This window comes from Protopterus annectens, chromosome 6.part0 (genome assembly GCF_019279795.1).
Source record: "Protopterus annectens isolate FY-2018-M chromosome 6.part0, PAN1.0, whole genome shotgun sequence".
NCBI classification, from domain to species: domain Eukaryota; kingdom Metazoa; phylum Chordata; order Ceratodontiformes; family Protopteridae; genus Protopterus; species Protopterus annectens.
Window position 1 is genome coordinate 704,077,032 of NC_056737.1, and position 23,328 is coordinate 704,100,359.

General features: G+C 37.9%; 1 protein-coding gene across 1 annotated transcript in view; it reads right to left on the reverse strand.

The window, feature by feature from the left end:
- The window catches only part of SYNE2 (spectrin repeat containing nuclear envelope protein 2), a 3,814,665-nt gene that overhangs the window by 1,065,136 nt on the left and 2,726,201 nt on the right, over nt 1-23,328 (reverse strand). Inside the window, exons 90-91 of the mRNA XM_044073561.1 lie at nt 7,986-8,126; nt 1,531-1,680 (exon numbers count right to left, since the gene is read on the reverse strand). Of these exons, the coding sequence (XP_043929496.1) occupies nt 1,531-1,680; nt 7,986-8,126 (291 nt within the window). The remainder of the gene's footprint in view (nt 1-1,530; nt 1,681-7,985; nt 8,127-23,328) is intronic.

Here is a 23,328-nt window from a genome sequence, read left to right on the forward strand (position 1 = left end):
GCTTTAAAAGGTAGCACACACACACACCTTTGATGTCAAGACGATGTGAAGGCTTTGGGTTCCTTTCCCATAGCAGGTACTTAGATACATACTGCATTTCAGACAATAAGGTGCACCATACATTGGTGATGGGACAGGAGTGCTATTCTTCTTAATTGTCTGCAGCTTAAGTGAACATAAAAGACCTTATAAACTTACTAAAAAAAAGAGTAAGGAATCTACCCAGTGTCCTTTTCAAATTACCCCTAATCAGTATTAATTCTACATTCGATCTCTCTTGAAAATAGGCATAGACGTAGTGGGACTACTCAGGTCAACAAAACTAAATAAATAAAGTGTAAAAAAAGCTCAACTCTAGAAGTCCAGTCCACTTTGTGAGGACATGTTGTCTACCTGGAAAATTAAATACATAGGGGGGCACAACAATATGTGAATGTTCAGGTTAATATTCAGTGATCGGGAAACCATCCAGTTTGAGACCTGAAAATCCACACATAGCAACAAGACATCTAGGTGCATGTTCATGGACACACACACACACACACACACACACACACACACACACACACACACACACACACACACACACACACACACACACACACACAAAGAGTCTTGTTCAGTCTCATTCACCTAGTGTACCTCAAGGAACAATGGAACAGACAGATGAGACTTCCTTCTCACAAGATTATTTAGTTATAATTTGTTTTAAATGGTGTGGCCTAGGACTTCCTTCATTTCAATGTCAGCAGTTTTTTTCATTATCCACCTCTCCATCTTCAACCTCTTTTCCCATTTTTGCACATGGGGTTGGGTTATAACTTCACCTGCAACAATCATCTAGAACCAAAGTTCACACCACTGGATTTTATAGTTATCATCCGTCTTACATGGTTTAGGCCCTGAAAAGTAAAACTACTAAAAGTAAAAGTCAGGTCTTGCCCTCATCTTTCTACAAGCAATCCAGATGAAGAAATTCTGAACGACATCTTTACGAATATAATCAACATTTTTATAAACTGCAAGAAATGGACAAAAGAATATTACAGACGAAAGAATATTACAAAAGCTTCATAAAACTATGAAAACTAAGTTTGCAATGTTTCTGCATATAAAGAATTCACTATTTGACAACACCCAGGTGTACACTACTATATAAACAGTTACCAAGGCCTATTAGACTTTTGTCCATACCCTAAACCTACCAGATATGGAAGAGTCTTCTACACACACACTTATGCTCATGTGTAAGGCTTACTGTTCAAAGAACTATCACAGATATGCTCACATTAATAGGGATTTTCTCTAAGGAACTCTATCTTAGCTGCTAAAGGAGTTTCATACTAACAAGAAATGCTTCAAATGTACTTTGCAAATTATTGTTACTATCTTCACCTCTGCTGTCACAAGTGGAAGAATACACTGGTGATGCTGCCTTATGTAGAATCTAACATGTTTTGCTCACTTAATAAGCAAACATATTGAAATGGAAAAACAAGGATGTATGCACTGAATTGCCGTTGTCTTTACCTCGTAGTGGGACACCTGCATCAAAGCTTCTTCAGTGGACAGTACACTGCTGCTGACCAGCATCTCCTCCATACCATTAAGACAACTGTGAATTCCATACAGAATGTCCTGTAGATGTTCTTCATGTTTAAAGCGTAATTCGCTGTCCACCTTGAAAAAAAAAAAAAATAACTTTCAGTCTATCAGAGTATGATGTACAGTATGCTCAATTATTTACATATCAGTTAACTTTCTAAATACAGAAAGGCAGAAGACTGAGCTCACATTCCTCTTATCTACGACTGACAGTCAGATCTGCAATGCCTAGCAAATATATGGATGAAAGACCAGATGAAGAACTCACAAATGTCTCATGGTGAAACTCCCTAAATAAAGTGGCCGCTGAACTATCTCTTCTGCATAGTGAGCTCAATCTTGAAACCTGGTACTTCTAATTATATATGTAATACATATCTGACTTCAATCACACTGAAACCATTATAATTTATTTTACATTTTTTTAACACATTTACTGAATTATCACTTAAGACATAGGCAAGCACATATTATATAAAAGAAAACAAACCATATTAACATGTTCCTTGCTATAAATATTATACATCACATGAATTATTCTGTATAACTATCATCAATCCAACATTACCTAAATTGCTCAATGTCTTCCTTCCCTTTAAACCTCACTCCTCCTCCAAAACATTTTTCACAGTTTCCATTTTTCTATGTAATTTGCTTCTAGCCTTTTCTAAAGATCCCACCTCCAGTTCTTTTATCTCTGTTACAATATTTAATACCTCAGATACAGCTGGTTTAAACTTTGATGTCCATTTTCTAGTAAATGACTTTTGGCAGCCACCAGATTTAATTTTAACAAAGCTTCAGTATGTCTAGGAAATTTAGATCTTGTATCGCAGCTCAAAAAAATCATTTTCTTAGTTACACCAATTTGCTCACCCAATATTTCTGACAGATTACTGTTAGGGAATTTTCAAAGTATGCCAGCTCATTACACTCCCACAACATAAGTTCACAGTTATAATTTATTCTACATTGTTTAATGTTTAGGTGAGAATTTAACTACTCTGATAAACTAACATGTTGAAGTACAGTTTCTGTAAGGTAATCACCACAGTAGTAGAAAAGTTTGACTGCAGGACTTAGTTTTGCCTTTGCTGCCTTTCAGATATTTCCCCATTGGAAAAAAGACTGCTCTCCCATCACATATATCAAGCCACAACACATTTAGAGCTGCATATATGTTGCCATAGACCTTTCAGTATAAATATGCATATTTTCAGTAGTAAGACAGAAAATCACACCTGTGTTTATTTTATAGCATGACATTCAACTTATGGGTATAGACAAATTACCTTTGCCCTTAAAAGTTCAAGTAAGAACACGAGGAAGTGGCCTCTACACGCAGTACAGAAAAGTGGCACTTCAATAAATTAATAATACAACATTAAATGGGGGAATATTTGTTGTGTATCTGAGGCATAACAGCAACCAAGATCTACAAGCACTTCAGGACCAAGAGTCCCCTCCATTGCATGCCCCTGCCTCAGAAATGAGGTATAATGGGCATAGTTCGCAGATGAACTTCGCAAGGTGCATCCAAAGGGTAGGCATGGAAATGGTTTGTGTGGATCAGTGGTCTACCCTGGCCAAAAAATAATTAAATAAATAAATAGGGTCACCACGAAAACAGTTACATCATTAATCAATTACTACTGTGGTGAGTACCTCATACAACAGTAATATAAAATGTCCTTATTTACTACTTTCTTGGCATTAATGACATATGGGGAGAATAACACATTATAAATTCAAGAAGGAGGTAAAAGCAAATGTTCTCTAGTAATTAAGCTGAAGGATGCCCATCAAAGCAGCTACACACACACACACACACACACACACACACACACACACACACACACACACACACATATGAGAGTCAATACTTGTACTGAACATTGTTTTGGTTAACATCTGTTTTGTTAATAGAATTTGGTTGACTAAGCATATGGCTGACAGGTGTGTGTGATGAGACAATGCCTGGGAATGAGGAATATGCTCTTTTCCCCCGATGTCCATTTCTGAAGTTAATATGTATGTGTGTGTGTGTGTGTGTGTGTGTGTGTGTGTGTGTGTGTGTGTGTGTATGTGTGTGTGTGTGTATATATATATATATATATATATATATATATATATATATATGTATGTGTGTATGTATATATATATATATATATATATATATATATATATATATATATATATATATATATATAAGAACAGAGTGCTGGTCTTTTTATGTGAATACCAATATAAGAACAGACTGCTGGTCTTTTTAGTTGTGTATTTTATGTGAATACCATGCACTCTATCTGCTTCTTTCATGTTATCTGGTGTTATTTCTATATAAATATACATCTATATAGACAAATAGATAGATATAGATATAATTATCAGGGGTGAAGGAGAGCTTGCTCCCCTGCAAAAAATGTTTTTCTCTTTTTTTTTTGTTTAATTTTGCATGCACTGAGGTTACTGTTCAGTGCATGCACAGTGACACATCAGCACTTCTGTTTTCTATGTTTGTGCAGTTCATTGTTGTTGTTTGTCTTTCGGCTTTTCCCGGTTAGGGGTCGCCACAGCGGAATTCTGGTCCGCTAATGATTGGCAGTTGTTTTTTTTTTTTTTTATGGTGTTGAGTTGCCAGCCCGATGCCCAACCTTCAACGAAGGCACGCCCATTCAACGCATGTCTTTTGAACGCCCACTCGACCGCGGGGAGGACATGCAGACTCCACACAGAAGGCACTCCCAACCCAAGCTGAGAATCGAATGGGAGAACCTCTTGCTGTGAGGCAACAACGCTACCACTGCAGTAAATATACCCAAATATAATATATATACACACACACATATGTATATATACTTTTGTCTTGCAAAACATAGGATACTGGACTTGTATAAAAACACCAGGTACATTTAACAAAAGTCCAACACATATTACCTCTTTCCTTTTTTTCGGCAAAAATAAACAGCAATGTGTACTAACACTGCTCTGTCTGTACAGCCACTACTAGTTTGTCTCAAAAATAACAGTTCAGTGTTGTGGTCCTCACCCTAGGCCTGAATTCACTTCACATTTCTAGATTTAGACCTCACCCAGGTTCAACTTCACACTACAGTATTATTCCAGCAATAGCCCCAAATGGTTTCCCACCACAAAAAAAAAGTCCAATATTGTAGGCCTTGTCTAGACCTCACTTCACTCCACCCTTGCAGCTGCATACCTCACCCAGGTCATGCTTCATTCCACAGAACTGTTCCACCATGACTTGGCAGTCAGGCCCCACTTTGCTCTGCACTTCCAGTTACAGACTCTCTTAGGTCCAACATTACTCCACAGGACTGTTTTAGTAAGGTAGGCTTCCTTCTATCAGCATTTCACTCAAATGACCAGTCACCAAATAACCAACTTCTCCACTCTAGTGCTTCTGGCATCGATTCCCATTTGTCACTCAAAAATTCTATAGCAATCCAACAGACCATAAAAATAAACTCCGCAGGTGCTGACCACAGTCTTCTTTAATAAACCAAGAATAAAATTCAAGAATTAGCTATCGTCTGCTGCAGGCAGACTTCATCAGAATAATTAGTTCACAGTTCCTCTCCTTTTTATATGGTTGAGTTAAAACAATTTACTACATAATTGTTGTTAATAATCAATCAAATCTATTAATTAAAACAATTGTAATGCTTATGTTCCATGACTGCTTTACTTCCTTATATGGTCATGACACCAAAAAGCAGGAAGTATCTGTAAACATGAACCATCAAATACGTATTTTTCTGAATACTTTACAAAATTCCGTTCAGAAGTTCATTTTCTATTCTTTTTTTCTTTCATAACTTGTTAATGCTTAAATTGAATTAAAATAAATTAAATTAATTACACAATTTTCTATTTTCTTGGTATAATATGTTAAGGTCAATATACACAAAAATGTAATATGTATGTTCTCATAGTATATAAATTAAATATATGCACATAAAATGTGTTGCTAACAATTTTTTACAAATTTCATAATTAGGAACTTGTTTCATATATTAAATTAACTCTAATTTCATAATTGTAACATATAATAATAAAATATATAACTTTTCGTCAAAAATTTTCTGTTAAAAATATCCCCCTTCTTAATAAATACCTATTGTTATAACATAACAACTTCTTATCTTATTAAATTTTCTTACTTATTTAAAAATAATTAAATACAAATCCTTCATCATCTCATTTTCTAAAAAAGTTGTCAAAAATTGTTATTAAACATTTTTTATCAACTATGTTGTTAAAATCTTCAAATGAATGTTCTTATTTTCATTATTTATAACAAGACCACTCACCAGAGAACTAAATTATACATAATAACCAGCTATAATATCCTGGTTGATATCAAACTATTTTTTTTTTATTTTGAACTAGCAATCTAATCATGTTAACATTTACTTAAACTGAAGAATGTACTTAAAGGGCATACATACAATTTTTGTCGAATTTCAAAACATAAATTCACTTCTTTTGACTTTTAAGGATATGTCCCCACCAAAAAATTTAAAACAAAAATGTTGACACATCGTTGTGCATACTCCAGGATACAACCTGCACACAACAATAATACAGTGCCTTTGCAGGAGGGATGCCTCCCTGCACCCCCTGTGTGTATGTGTATGTGTATGTGTGGGGGGCTGGACCTAACATATAAACCCCCAAATGCTAATTACATATACCAAGTCTGATATCACACAATACTGGAGAAAGACCATATTCCTTAACCCGGGGACTGTGTGATCTCACACACCTGCCAGCCATCTGTTTTGTTTATCAATTGAATAATTTATGTAATGTTGCTTAGGTTATACGATGTACAGCAATATATGTGAAGTAAAATGTTTATGTTAATTATAGTGTGATTACTTTTATATGAATGCAAATTTGCCTAAGTCACAGGTGATAATTCAATAAAGGTGTTCAGAAAAAAAATGTGTTGACAAAACAGATGTTAACTTTAAACAATGTCAACTTGAAGTGTTTTCCACACATGCATATATTAGCTTTGCCAAATAAAATCACAGAAATAACTAGTTATAAGTCTATAAAATAATGTGGCTTTATTAAAGAGTGAATTATAAATATACATGTAGATTATTCTTTGGTCCAAGGAAAAGAACAAAAAACATTTTACATTCTCTCATATTAGTTCTGCTGCAGTCCCAAGGTGAATTCACAAAGCTTTATTCTTAGAATAAAATCTTCAGGGTACTTCAGCTTCTCCCAGCTTATATCTTCTTTACTACAAATCACTCCTCAGAGCCACTGGCCCAAGCAGAAACTCCCCATAAATGGAGAGGCCAAGTTCTCCTATTAGCCCTCCTTTCTGTATCCCCAGTATATAGGATGATTGCTTGCCAAGAGCACTCTCTGTGAAAACTGATCAATACCCAGCATTTACAAAAATGTAATATACAACAATGCTTACAATCAGAGAATTTGCAAAAATGTTCACAATTTATAAAACACATTTACAGTATTATTTACCTCATTCTGATACATCACTGAGTGGTGTATACACATGCGCATAAAAATAAATATACAATATGAGAAAGAGGAGAGAGTGGGGGAGGGAGAGAAAGACACACAACATTAACGCTACTTTCATCATAAAAATAAATATACAATATGAGAAAGAGGAGAAAGTGGGGGAGGGAGAGAAAGAAACACAACATTAACACTACTTTCATCATAAAAATAAATATACAATATCAGAAAGAGGAGAGAGTGGGGGAGGGAGAGAAAGACACACAACATTAACGCTACTTTCATCATAAAAATAAATATACAATATCAGAAAGAGGAGAGAGTGGGGGAGGGAGAGAAAGACACACAACATTAATGCTACTTTCATCATAAAAATAAATATACAATATCAGAAAGAGGAGAGAGTGGGGGAGGGAGAGAAAGACACACAACATTAACGCTACTTTCATCATAAAAATAAATATACAATATCAGAAAGAGGAGAGAGTGGGGGAGGGAGAGAAAGACACACGACATTAACGCTACTTTCATCATAAAAATAAATATACAATATCAGAAAGAGGAGAGAGTGGGGGAGGGAGAGAAAGACACACAACATTAATGCTACTTTCATCATAAAAATAAATAGACAATATGAGAAAGAGGAGAGAGTGGGGGAGGGAGAGAAAGACACACAACATTAACGCTACTTTCATTTTGTACTTTTTTTCTCTAACAGATGTTATGATGTTCAGCAAGGTGAGCTGTTAATTTACAGGTCTAGTTCATCAGTCTTAGGTCATAACTTAACCATTCACATTTACTAAATGTCTATTCAAGTACCAAACAATTACACTGAATAAGGCTCTTTGTACCTGTGACTGAGAAGGAGTAGCTGCAGTCTCCAGATCTTTCAACTTCCCAGTGCAGGCTCTAAGATCTTCTACAATGCATAGCTGGATGCCAGCCATTGGTGATTTGGGAATGCCAGGTAGACTGCTAGTTGTAACAGTGATCTGAAAAATAAGGAATGATGCAACTAAATAAGTAGATTATACAGTAAAGCATTCCTGACAGCCACACAAAGGAATTTGTTTTGTGTATCTTTCCAGTTATCATCCATTCACCATGCATCTTGCAGGCCATAATTCCCAGGGTCCATCCCAAACTGCCAGCACTCCCATTGCACTTTACTGGCTGACAAAAATGTGTTCTGGGATTGGCAAGGCCTCCTGATGAATTCACTTTAGAACACTGAAAGCCCATAATACTGAAATTCAAAACACTGAGACCAAAATCTTGAAAATTCAAAACACTGAAAACTCAAAACACTGAATCCCATAACATTGAAAATACATAGGAAACCAACATTTAATATATGCCAGTACAACTACATACAGAAACAAATAAAAAACAAACCATATTATATTTTCTCCGACTATAAGCAGGGGGGCAAGCACCCCTGCACTCCCCACACCCCCTGCTACTTAAATATATCAACTGTGAGATCGCACTACACAGAACAAAATAGCAAACATACCATTCCATGCTTCATGACTGCCTGTTTAAATTGTAAAAATAACTATTCTCAACCTTCTCTTAGAAACATTACTTCACTGTTAAAACATTACACACTACTATATATCTCTCCGATACTTACAGGAGTTTTATAGGTAACCCCAGTTATGGTCCCTTCTTAACTTGCTATACTACAACATAACATGGCTTAGTGTAGTGTAGTGGGATCTCGGAGTTGATATATTTAAGTAGTAAGGGGTGTCGGGGGTTCAGGGGGGGCTTTCCCCCTGCTTATAGTTGAAGAAGTGTAATATGGTTTGTTTTTTATTTGTTTCTCTGTGTATTTGTTCTGGAATATAGTACATACTGATTTCCTATGTATTTTAAGTATTATGGGATTCAGTGTTTTGAATTTTCAAGATTTTGGTCTCAGTGTTTTGAATTTCAATGTTATGGGCTTTCAATGTTCTAAAGTGAATCTCTCATGACATAACACAGGACAGAAGATTATCAGCTGGTTTCAGAAATAGCCAGGTAAGGGCATACTGGGAAAGGTGGGAAACTGGGTTTGTCTGAGAAGTGGTTGGTCACTACACTTAACACAGGAAAGTGTGATGTTTATTGAAACCTAGCAGTCATAGTATGACCTTTGTCAAGCTACATGATATCTGTCATATGAGTAGAAACCAGTCTGATTCTTCCTGTCTCTCTGACGGACAAGTTATTAGCTACTTTATTCTATCACTGCTTTTGACTCTTCTATTAAATGTGGCTCATTCTAAAATCTAAGTTACTGCTAATACAGTCGGGCCTCGTGTCTGTGAAAGTTCTTCTTCTTTCAGCTTTTCCCAGTTAGGGGTTGTCACAGTGAATCACCTGTCTGCTCATGATTGTTTTTTTACGGTGTCAAGTTGACAGCCCGGCACCCAACCTTCCACAGAAGGCACACGCACTCACGCCTAGGGCCAATTTAGAGTGTCCAATCCACCTACAGCATGTCTTTGGGATGTGGGAGGAAACCGGAGCACCCAGAGGAAACCCACGCGACCACAGGAAGGACATGAAGACTCTGCACAGAAGGCGACTGACAAACCCCAAAAAAGATTTTCTTAATGATAGTGATGGCAAAAAAAATGTTTAGTGATGGTATTGTTACATATGAGAACATGTTATGTGCAAACGTTAAAATTTTAGTTTTATGTTAAAATATTTCAGCTTTTTAATGTGAAATTCCTTCCCCAGTGAACGCAAAACAGCTTCTTTTGACATTTAAGGACATTTAGTATACAGATCGTTTATCAAGGTGCACAGCACGTACATTCCATTATGACAACACACATAAATGCTTAGATAAAGGCAGGTAGAGCAGTTTCTATTTCATTCCTTGTGATAAAGTTAGCTGACAGATCATTATAAGAATTTGGAGTCTTTCTACTTCACATCAAGAGACACGGGTACTTAAGTACAAACTGAGATAAATAAGGAAAGCTATTAGTACAGGAGATTTAAGACTGAGGAAGACCAAGTTTCCACATTTAAAAAAATATTATCAAGGCATATGCTTAGTGTGCACTGCATCTGTTCTACCTTTCTTGAAGGTATCTTTTACAAAGTCAGACTGCTAAGAAGATTTTCAAGTAGTACCAAAAGTAACCTCTCTAGCCAAAAGAAGACTTATACAGGCCCTTAAATCAGGTAAGGAAACATTAAATAGAAAGAGGAACTATCCAGGCCACAGTCTGTAAAGGAGTAGACTGACCACAGTTCACAGCTTAAACTTCTTTATGGCATATCCTTAAAGAAGACATCTAAATTTGAACGGCAACCACTAGACAAAGTGTCCTATTTCCTTGGGAAAATGAACAAAAAAAATAAGATATTGTTCTCTAGTTTCTTGATTCAGTTTCTGTAGTTTGTGTAATAAAAGACTATGTACATATAAGAAGCACTCAAGAGTTTTTCACATTTAGAATGTTCTGGAAGCAAAGATGAAGCATCTCTCTTTCTCTCTCACTGCTTCAGTAATACATTTCAAAGTATACTGAATGAGAAGCTTACACTGCAATTTCATCCGTCTTTTTGTAATTTAATTCTTAAGAAAAGGTAAACCAAGAGCCAAGTACCTCTACAACTGTGTAAGAATCTCTTGTCACTGAACACAGGACAAATGCGGGCTTTTGGTTCTTAGTTCTGCACCCAAGTTGAACACTAAAGTACCCAGTCCTGATAACCTCTCCAAGTACTTTACTTTCTTCAGCAGTGAAAGACTCTAAGGATCACAGATAGGGAAATGGCACTTACATCAGAGTAGACATTCAATCACATCAGTTTTCTGCAGCTTATGGGAAGGTGTGGAATAGACTGAAATACAATTTGCTATTAAAGATCCTTAGTCAATTTGCTAGATGCTGAGGAAGTCTTCACTAACAAAAAACTGAGTATAGTGGATACACTAAATATAACCTCACCCTTCTGACAGGTAAAATATTTTCGGCTCTTTTAGATGAGCTTCAAGGCCATTCAACTTGCTTCTTCAGCAACAAGTGTTTGTGACTCTACTTCCTGGGACCATGCTAGAATAGTTGCTGCCCATCTGCACTATTAGGATGAAAGACACCACCATAGGTATAATTGTTTCCTTCATCATTTCGCAGTGACAAATTTTGAGGACAGAGGATACACATTTCTCTTAGATCACATTAGACAGATCATCATCATCTGTGTAGGAAAGTGCATCCTGACCAAGAATGACTGGACCACTTTATTTATTTATTTGGTTACTGGGAAAGTCCGACTGGACACAAGTCCTTTTTCAGCAGAGGCCGAGGGAGAAATGTTCCACATATTACAAACACAAGATTTAACATAGTACAATGTTGTAGTTTCAGAAGAGTGACATTTACATTTTCATATACAAAAAGCCATTTATGATACACAAATTAAGTGATAACAAAAGATATAGAAAAATAGATATATTTACACTGATAATAGGAATTTATCTGGTACCGAGTCTGAATGTCTCACTAGCTCATGCCTTACAATTCTGGACCTGGATTCCTTTATTTTACAAAGACAGACCTTAGACTAACAGTATCAGTAGTTAAAAAATCAGATGAAAAAAAGATCACCAAGAAATGAATACCCCTCCTTGGATCTTTGGATGAAAACACCAAGTACTTTATTAATCATGTGATCCCTTGCGAGTGATGGATTCATAGATTTATGGTTGTTTCCTTTCAAAAATAACAGAAAACAGAGCTTTTCAGCTTTACTTTCTTTTGGCAGCAGATCAGTCAGCTCAGAGAAGCTTCAAAATGCAATCAATTTAGAAAGTGAGATAAGAAGTAAGTTTGCAAAAAACATTATTACAATATTCTGTTGCAGACTTACCTCTGCATATGTATGCCCAATATGAAGAAGTGATGCCTCCCTACAGAATTTTTCCAGTAACTGTATGGCATTGTTATTGGCTAATTTACAACATGTTTAACCATCAGAGAGAAATCCCTGTCTAAACTCACTCAAAACATTATGATACTGACACCATATGATGCTACACAACTGTATGTGTGTGTGCATGTACATGAGTGCATCTATGCATAGCTTCACAGGTTCATATTAACCCAGTGGACCACTTGTAGTTTAGCCAATGATCCCACCTACTTACCAAGACATAAATTAATACCAGACTTTGACTTAGTTCTGGTCTCTTTCCACAAGGACTGGGGGGAGCCAGACCAGGAGTATGCTTAGCACTGCTCATCCAGCCATCCAGGTTACAATTAAAAAGTGTTATAGAACTACTCTGCTTTACCATTAAAGTGATTCTGTTCCACAAAAGAGGTGTCCTCAGTGAAAGAAAACCATCCTGCCAACAGATCCTATTTACATTTCAGTGGTAGTTTAGTTCTTTTCAGAAGCTGTTTCTGGTGGCTGTGTAGGAGGTTACAAGCACTGGATTTTCTGTGGCTTTGTAGGCAAGGAAGAGATCTCGTCTCAAAAATTAGTAGGAGATGGAAAAGACTGAGAGAGCTTTACGGTGGTCAGGACATTTTGTGCTCTCTCAAGCTGGGGCATATGCCTAGCCACATGCACACCCAACACAGCATTATATTATATTATTAGTCTGATAAGGGAGAAGCAGGGGAGAAATGACTTATTCAGTTTAGTAGATACATCACTGGTGATTAGTCTGGCTATATAAAATAATTTCTTAGCAACAGTCTATTTCTGGGGATAGTAATTAACAATCTATAAAAAGAAAGGGAATTATCCCTATCCCTTTATAACTACTATCCCCTTCTACAGAACAAACATTTATATCAGTCCTCCTCAATTACCTTCCTGTCTTAATCTCCACATTTCATTTTTTTTCTGACCTTCCTACTTTATCTATCTCTTCCAAATACTCTCCACCGCTCTCTTAAAACCAAGTTCTATGTCAGTATATAATCTATTCATTGTATCCCCAATACAATGACTCTTTCCCTCTTCTAGTTTTAACTAATACCTATAACGCCTAATATTTTGCACTCCTAACTTCAATTTTATTTATTCCTAACATCCATACTGTAACCCTCATTACCCAACTTGTCACATGCGCTGCGCATAAACTGTTTGCATACTAGATATTTTATATTCAGAATTTAATGTAATCGGCAGGGAAGAAATACCTCTTTTCTCTTTGTATAGTGTCACTACAAAAATAATTACCATTTTATAGCCAGATGTTTTAAGATCTATATACGGTATAACTTACAAAAATTGTTTTATTATGAGTATCTTAAATGTTTCTGCTGGAGCTTTTCTCCTAGGGCCTCCACTGAATATGAGCTTTGGCAGTCGGAAGGTCCTGGTCAACAAAGACAAATAAATACAAATATTTTTGGGGGTTTACAAGCTGTCTTATTGTCTGTAACATACTCACAGTGTTGGTCTGCTGTGACTAGTTCCCTTTGGACTGAAGTACTGCTACTCATTATTCTATCCTTGCCAGTGGTGATGCTTTATTTTACCAGAGAGAAGAAGCACTATTTAGTCAGTCAGGTTTCTCATGGTTCACATAGATCCAGATTCCAAAACACTTGTTCTCAGTGTAAGTGACCATTTACACTAACAGCAGGCTGAAAGCAAGTGTTTTGGAATCTGGTCCCCCAGTAATCCTGATTATAGACTGGTCTTAGACTGAAGTAATTCACACATGGATAGCACAGCTTTCAGAATCAGGGCAGACTTGCACTGAGAGCAATTCCTTTGGAATCTGATCCATAATTATCACGCCTACTGTATAATTCAATGATATACCATAAAGGGCAGCACATAATGCTCCACTTAATCATGACGACAACATTTATCCCAACAGGTCATAACGACCTGTTATTGTGAAACACATTTACTTAACAAAGGATGATAGATATCTTTTTAAATAGGTGCACAATTGTCGACCAAGCATAGCTTTAATCACATTTATGTTTCCCATACATACACACACACACACACACACACACACAGACACACACATACATCTATGGGTGTATTGTGACTGACCAAACTGTCAATGTCAAATGCATAATATTAACAAAATAAGTTTGATTATCCACAATACTGAGTAGAAGAAGAAGAAAAAAAACACAATAATATCCATAGAGGAAAACAATAACTTCTCCCCCATAACACTAGCTTTAAACAGAGGCAGTGTTACCAGAAGGCTTTAATATACCAATTAACTTAGTAGACTGTTCATTTCATGGACTATATTAACTGCTGTTTATCAAATATCCATTTCTTCAGATGTTCCTGTTGTCAAAAAAAGGCAAGAAATAATTGGTTTGAGAGCGTGAGACAGTTTGTCAGTAAGGAGATACTTATAGAGTAAAAGTGTGTGTGAGTGTGTGTATGAGTGTTTCCTTTTTAAGTTTAGACTTTACTTAGGAGATAGTTTTAATGTAGGGCATGAGTGCATGTTTGTGTTCTGTGTCTGACTGTCTGGATTACTGGTATTGTTAGGGACTGGATTTTTCTTAAGGTACTGTGCAGTGATGGCTTGGGGCAGGGGCAGGAGCATGGTTAGGGTTAGCAGACATGAGTAAGGTGGGCAGAGGGGCAAACAAAGCCCCCCCCACTCTGTCAACTCTAGCTTAACCCTTCACCAACCCCACCACCCTTTCCTAACAGTAACTATACCACTAGTCACATGAATCTCACCTGGAGACACTGCAGGGACTTTTTTAACACAGATTCACTGAGCAGAAAACAAAAGCTCTTGTATTTGTTTTTCAGTCACAGAACATTTAGCATAGTGAGTGTTTGGTGAGCGTGGTATTTGACCTGCAATGATCAATGGAAGTGGTTGCACAGGTCAACACTTTTAAATGTATTCATATTTATTTAACTACCACCCTTTTTACTGAGATTGCCTGACGGGGCACTAAGTTACATTTTCAGCAGACTGTTAAGTGAAAATGATCAATGAGCAACTAAAGGGTGAAGTGGAAAATATTCTATGACATGCTGAAAACAAAGTGGCTAATAAATATTGCATAACAGAATGATGAGATAGTAACAGTAACTGAATTTGGAGAAGGCATTTAACAGAGTGAAACAGTATTATCTAATAAGGGTTTTGCTTCTGTATGGGTTTACAAAGGACATTTTATAACTGACTGTGGCAATATATTCAGACTTAAAGGTTTACATACAGATACATGGAGGTCTTCTGCTTTTATGGAATTGTCATGGAGACCTGACAAGAGTGTCCATTATCACCAATTTTATTTGTATTATACTTAGAGCCATTTGCCACCAAGAAATAGAAATCTATTACAAGGAAATGCAAGATGGGGGGAGGGGGTAACAAAGTAAATATATCTCAATCTGCGGATTATGTACTGATATATTTGACAAGAAATATGCATGATTTAAATACTCTTTTCTTGAAATAGGATAAGTTTTAATACTTTTTGGGGTGCAAGATTAACAAAACTAAGACAACAGGAGTAGTAATCAACACAAAGTGTTCCTAAAGGAAGTGTCTTAAACACATGATGATGAACAGGCTAATACTTGGCAGGACTGGAGCATCACAAGAGAATAGAAGCATTAAGCTTTTTTGTATTGCCCTTGCTGTGAATGTAGATACTCCTGGCCAGTTTTGAAATCAATTAAAATATAACGACAGACTTTATATGGAAAGGTGATATGTCTAAACTTACATTGGAAATACTGGCGGTGGAAAGAGAAATGGATGAGTTAGGAGTTTTGGAGTTACATATGCATCATGATACAGTCCAAATGAAAAATGTATTCATTACAGATGAAATCTTATGATGCAAGGTGGAAACATTTCACTGGTTTAAGGGATTAGTAATAAAGAAGAGTTTGGGAGAGCTTCTCTTTGATCATGCATTAAAAAGATATGGTAAACTTATGTGTTGTGTTGAGACCAGTGCAGTAGCTATGGAAGGGTGAGGGGGGTAACTGTTCTGGATGCAAAAGTTTAGGGGGGGGGGTGATCAGCTAATGTCTATCAGTTTTTAGTGCACACTGGCTTTTAAATGCCAGCATTGCATTTGTGGTCAAACCTAAGTACTATAGCACTCCTTGTGTGGTCTAAACTATAGCAAGTAATTTGCTACAGTAAAAGAAAAAAAAACATTTAATTTCTCTTTTATTATTTAATACCTGAGTGCTGTAGTGTTCCTTGTGTGATCTAAACTGTAGTAGCAAGCAGTTTGCAACAGTAAAGGAATAATGCCAATGACCAGAAGACTAGTAAGTAGAAGAGCTGAGAGGTAATAATATGATAAACTATTAGATTTGACAAAAAATAAACAGGGATTATTAAACTTGATCAAACAGCAAGTAGGAAAACAATACATGGGAAGTGGAAATTCCAAAACTGAGCTGACTGTTGTATATGTAACAGTTACTGCAAATGAATGTGAAAAGGGAGGAAGTAGAATTACTAATTCCACCTGGTAGACAGATGCCAAGATAAAGAGGAGTCAGTGTAACAATGTGCAAACATAAACTTTGAGCCTTGTTATACATTATAATTGATGCAGTTGATGAATTTTTGTAAATAACAATGTGTAGCTATTGTAAATTCAGTAGTGGACCAAATTATCATGATTTAGAGGCTTCATATGGAGGTGGGATGGCTTTCCAAACTCAAAGAAAATAAATGATGAAAGTATGGGGGGGGTGCCTGAAATGCACTAACTGAGTGGTGCTTGCAAGTCAGAAGGATGACATTTTTATTAATACCAACCAGATGTGGAATGTTATCAGACAATAATTGGGAAGTGAAACTGCATTTTCTTTTTCTTAATATGTGTAAACCTTTCTTTATGCTTTGTTTAAGACTTATAAACATGTTTATGTTTCTCAATTGTAAAAATATGTGCTCTAAATGTTTGAAATATTTGACAGGTTAAGTCAAAGTATGCACAATTGAATGAAGATATACATCCGAGCTATAGTTGAAATCACTGGTTTGATTATGAGTGTTCAAAAATATAATAGAGGTGCACCATTCCTTATTTTACTTAAAGTCTGCTTAATGTGGGAATTTGTTTAAGACTGGCCTACATGTGTATTTACATGTATAGGATTTACTGAAAGAATTTCTGCTTAAACAGAATACATGGCTGCTTAACAAAATAGATGACTTAGAAAACAGGGAAAGGAGAAACAACATAAGGATCTTTGGTCTGGTGAAAACACTGAAGAAGATTACATTATTTCATTCTTAACAACCTGGATTCCTGAATTTTTAAACTAGAAAGAGGGACTTTCATTTGGAATTGAAAGGGCACATAGAGCACTGAGGAAACCTACTTTGAACTCAATAAATATTCCACCTAGATCCATAGCTATAAAATTTCTTTCATTTCTGGACAAGGAACTAATATTAAAATCTGCTTGGAGAAAATGGCTCTTAAAATACAATCAAAGCCTGATAAGGTTTGACAATGATTATTCTTCCAGAATACTAGAACAAAGGAAAAAAATCTGGCCAATAATAAAACTGTTAAAACAAAACAACATTAAAGCACAGCTGGCCTTTCCAGGCAAGATAACAATATTTTTTGCCAATGAGATGAGAACCTTTACTTAATGACTTAGAAGAAGCTACTATATTCATCAAAAACAACAACATAGTGTCTTCCCCAGAGGGAATGGAATGGATGGCCCCTGCTCTTAAAAGAATAAAAGAAACAAATCCTTGGACTGATGCTAGAAAGAAGAAACAAAAAACTGACTCCAAGATAGCTGTCCCAAAAAAATAACTCTTACAACTAAATCTCTCAAAGTATCAATTGATATGGTACATCACTTGTCATCTGTTTTTATTTTAAAAAAAGGAGGGTTTCTTAAACAACTGAGAAACAGTAATGATTTATTCAGAATGTTCAAAGAGTCCAGTAATTCTTCACAAACAAAGGTAGGGCAAGATGGGGTACTATTTACAATATATTAAGCCAAACAAAGCAACATATAATACAAACATAGAAGTTTCTATTCCCCTACTTGAACTCAGTGAACACTTATCTTGTTCATTTTTCATTGATTTTACTTATAATAATTTAAGTAATTAATTAACTAATTCAACAAGATGCCATTCCTCAGAGTTCAGACTCAAATGTAACAAATTAACATCATATATAATAGCAGTAACTGTAGAGTGTTTTGAAAAAAAATGCTGTCATGGAGACTAATGCCTTCTTCAGTAAAGTAATAGTAGCAAGCTCTTAGTACAAATGTCATTACTAGTCTGTCTAGACATAGTTAATATCAATTATGGCAGGTATCATAGCTTTGAGTGGGGATGCACAAGCCAGTGCATTTCTTCGTGCCGATCCCAAGCCTGGATAAATGGGGAGGGTTACATCAGGAAGGGAATCTGGTGTAAAACTTCTGCCAAATAACATATATGGACAAAAATACAGATTTCCATACCGGATCAGTCGAGGCCCGGGTTAATAATGACCACCACCAGTACTGTTAGCCAACAGGGTCCTGGCAAAAATTGGGCTACTGTTGGCCGAAGGAGAAGAAGCAGGGGACAGCATGCCTGAAAGCAGAAAGAGAAGAGGAAGGTTAGGAGTGTAGTAATGAGGGCAGGAACTTTGAATGTTGGCAGCATGACTGGTATATGGAGAGAGCTAGCTGATATGATGGAGAGAAGGAAGGTTGATATATTCTGTGTGCAAGAGACCAGATGGAAGGGGAGTAAGGCCAGGTGTACAGGAGGCGGGTTCAATTTGTTCTATCATGGTGTGAATGGGAGAAGAAATGGGGTAGAGGTTATCCTGAAGGAACATTATGCCAAGAGTGATTTGGAAGTGAAAAGAGTGAAGCTGGGAATTGATGGTGTAATGATGAATGTTGTTACTGCATACGCTCCGCAAGTTGGGTGTGCGATGGATGAGAAAGAAAAATTTTGGAATGAGATGGATGAAGTGGTGGTGAGAGACTGGTAACTGGAGCGGATTTCAATGGGCATGTTGATGAACGGAACAGAGGGGATGAGGAAGTGATGGGCAGGTATGGTGTTAAGGAGAGGAATGCAGAAGGTCAGATGGTAGTGGATTTTGCGAAAAGGATGGACATGGTTGTGGTGAATACTTATTTTAAGAAGAGGGAGGAGCAAAGGGTGATGTACAAGAGTGGAGGAAGATGCACACAGGTGGATTATATCCTATGTAGGAGGGCCAGTCTGAAGGAGACTGGAGACTGTAAAGTGGTGACAGGGGAAAGTGTAGTTAGGCAGCATAGATTGGTGGTCTGTAGGATGATGTTGGTGATCAAGAAGAGGAGGACACGTGTGAGAGCAGTGCCAAGGATCAAATGGTGGAAGCTGAAAAAGGGCATCTATATCACATTATCGAAAGTTTACTTAATCGAATCAATAAAGGTCGAACTTTAATGATCGATTAAGTAAAACATCGAATAACATAAAAAAAAAAGAAAAAAAAAGAAACTAAATGGCGTAGGCAAGGGGGGTAAGCACCCCTGCACACCCCCCACCCCCCTACTTAAATATACCAACTCTGAGACCGCACTATATTGAGGTAAATGGAAATCTCCCCTTATGGAGATTTCCCTTTACTTGCATGATGTTCTTTACTTTCGATATTGTCATGCCGACAATATCAGACTCGATATTGTCAGCTTACGACAACGTGAAGAGTAGACCCATAAAAGGGTGATTGTGAGGTGAAGAGATAAAACAGGCACTGGGGGGGCAGTGAAGAGTTACCAAACAGATGGGTAACTACAGCAGAGATGGTAAGGGAGAAAGGTGCTTGGTGTGACATCTGGACAGAGAATGGAGGACAAAGTGACCTGGTGGTGGAATGAGGAAGTACAGAAGAGTATACAAAGGAAGAGGCTGGTTTCATACTTTAGTACTAGGCTATCTGCCCTGGAGCATTTATAAGCCTAGCCATAGTGATGTGGCTTTCGCCACCCCATGTAATGGCACAAAAGTGTACAGAATAGATTTAGAATACTGTGCCTCTGTCTAGTAGTGACACAGTGAAGACCCCCTTACATAATAGAATTAGTTTACTGTGCCTCTGTCAAGTAGTGACACAGAGATGACCCCCGGGGTAAACCTACGATCTTCCATCCACTCGTCAAGATTTCTCTTGAAGAGAGTCAGTGAGGGGCTCTGCCTAACATGAACTGGGATTCCGTTCCAGAGTATGGGAAGCCTCTGAGTTATGAATCTGTCCCTCCAGCATGTCCTATCCATATTTGTGCTGAGGTTTAAATCTCTAGCTCTCGTGGTTCTGATGGATTTGGATTTTTTTGAGGTGGAGCATGTCCATCAATTCCTGATTGGACATGGCCTTGTACGTCAGGCACAGATCACGTCTGAGTAGGCGGCATGCTACTGAATAGAGCTGGAATTTCTTTAGTCTGGCAGCATATGACATATGTTGGAGACCCTTGATCTTCTTGGTGAGGTACCTTTGGGGTCTCTCCAGCTGTTGCAAGTGCCAGGTGAGGTACATACCAAATGGGGCATTGTACTCAATCATGGGCCTGATAAAGGAGGAGTACAGGGGTACAATGACCTCCTTTGATCTGGATGTAAATCCCTTCATGATAAGGTGGGCAAGGTAGAAAGTCTTTCTAACCACTTTGGCAACATGGGTGTCAAATGAGAGGTCACTATTGACTTGGGTCCCCAGGTCTCTGATTACTTTTTCCGTACTCAGTGGGTTACTTGGACAGAAGGAAGTTTCTTTGCTCACCAGTGGAAGTGGGGAGCCTTGAGCAGCCTATCTGTCCCTGAAGGAGTGACCTCAGCACAAGAGCTTGTAGTAATTGGTTGTTTTGGACCATTTCTAGCTCTTTTGAAGTTCTGTGTTTAAAATCCGTGTTTGCGCGGCTTTGCGCGATTGTGTGCATAGCGCAGTGCCGGTTAAACAAGGTTAAACTTTTTCTGGCTCCGCCAAGTCTGTTCTTCAAATTTTCCCTTAAGAAAGCTCTACTCTTATAATAATCAGTCTACTCGCTTTATTATAAGCCTAGCACTTGTTATCAAAACCTCTCTTCTAAGTAAGCACTGTCAAACTAAAGAAAGCACTACATCCACCTACCACCCCTGTGAGTACCCACTTCCCTTAAAGGCACAGCACTCCCTTATAATATTCTAGCATGTCGAGTGGTAGATTACTAGCATCCTCTCCAGTTCAGCTGGTTAATCTGGGAATCTTGAGACAATGCTACAATTGTCTCATGTACACAGACAACCCTCTCCTCCTCCCAACAAACACAAATACATGTGAGAGATGCAACTATATAGCCAAACTGGAGGCTGAACTCTCTCAACTCAGGACTGGCAAGACCAGACAGGAGGAGAAGGTAACCACACACACAGCAAACCCAGTCCCACATAGACCTACCACAACTGCAAACCAAACACATAATAACACGAAGACCTACTCGGAGGCCCTAACAAAAACTTACCAAAACAACAGAGGCTCCCAAAGCAGACACCCAAAAATCCACCACCTCAAAACATAACACATGCAACACATACTTCAATAAATCAGTGTGTCAAACAATCACAGCCCTTAAGGCCAAACACTATGCCTGATACACTAGTAATAGGTGACTCTATAATCAGACACATTGACGTTCCGCTTACCAGGCTGAACAAGGGAAGGGTAATGGTGAGCTGCCTTTCGAGAGCTAGGATCTGCCACATAACACACGCACTCAGGTCACTCCAAAGCAAGTACAAATATGACTCCGTCATTGTCCATGCCGGCGTGAATGACCTGAGACGTACCTCCCTGGACTACATGAAAAGAGACATAGAGGAGCTCTCTGATTATGTAGCCCAAGCTGGTATGACCCTGACCCTGAGCAGCATCTTGCCCTCACCAAGAATGATGCCACAATACAAAGACAAGATGATCAGCTTTAATAATTGGCTCAATTACTGGTGTCATTCTAGGGGGATCCAATGTCTGTCTGCTTGGGATGACATGCTGGACAAGCCACGCTGCTTCACAAGGGACGGCTTGCATCTGTCACCACTGGGCTTCCGGATATTGGCTAAGGCTCTTGCCACCCCCATAGTGCCTTTTTTAGGCAGGGCTCAAAAGACAAACCCACCTGCTTAGAAAACAAAAATGGAAAAAAATTAAGGGTAATGCTGCTCAACGCCAGAAGTCTAAATCTCAAGATGCAGGCTCTCGAAGCACTCCTCAGTATGGAGAAGATCGATGTCTGTGCAGTCACTGAAACCTGGTTCAAGGCTCCTGAGAGCACCCCAGTGCTACCAGGCTTTACCTCTTATCATGCTTTTCGGCCCCAAAACTCGGGCCAAACCAAAAAAGGAGGGGGAGTGTCCATATTCATCAAGGACACCCACACCTCCAGGTTAGTGGCAACACATGAAGCATCAGAGACCATCCAGGTGCAACTAACCATAGGCAAAACTGCTATACAACTGGTAGCATGTTACAGACCACCCTCCCAATCTCAGGAACCCCATTCAGCCTTCCTGAGGAATTGGAGGATATGAATGTCTCACCAAACACCATCATATTGGGAGACTTCAACTACCCTAACATAGACTGGGTGCATTATTCTAGCCCTAACACCCTAGACCAAAGGTTCCTGGAATTCATAAATTCAAATGCAATGGAACAGCTAGTCACCTCTCCCACGAGGGGAGATAATATACTGGACCTGATCATCACAAACATGGGGACAAAGTGCTCCACACCGGAAGTATACCCCTCACTAGTGAGATCTGACCACAAACGAATCACCCTGGATATACATATCCCACCTCCACCCTCAACACAAAAGACTACAGTGAAAAACTTCTCAAAAGCCGACTTTACACTTCTTAAGACTGAAATGGTATCCTTTAAGCCCACTGGGTCAGTGGAAACCACATCCCACAATGCTGAATCCTTCACAAATGCTTTCTACGGACATCTCCAAGAATGCATGGATCATGCAATCCCAAATAAAACCAAGACCCTCTCCACCAAGGGCAGGCGTCCTGTCTGGTGGACCCCAGCCATAAACAAATTGTATAACAAAAGAAGGAAGCTACTGCACGTCAGAGCAAAATCCCATAAAGAGAAGGCATCTCTGATCAGCACTAGTAGAAAGCTACGTTCTCTCATAAAAACATCCAAGGCCAACTTTGAGAGAAAAATC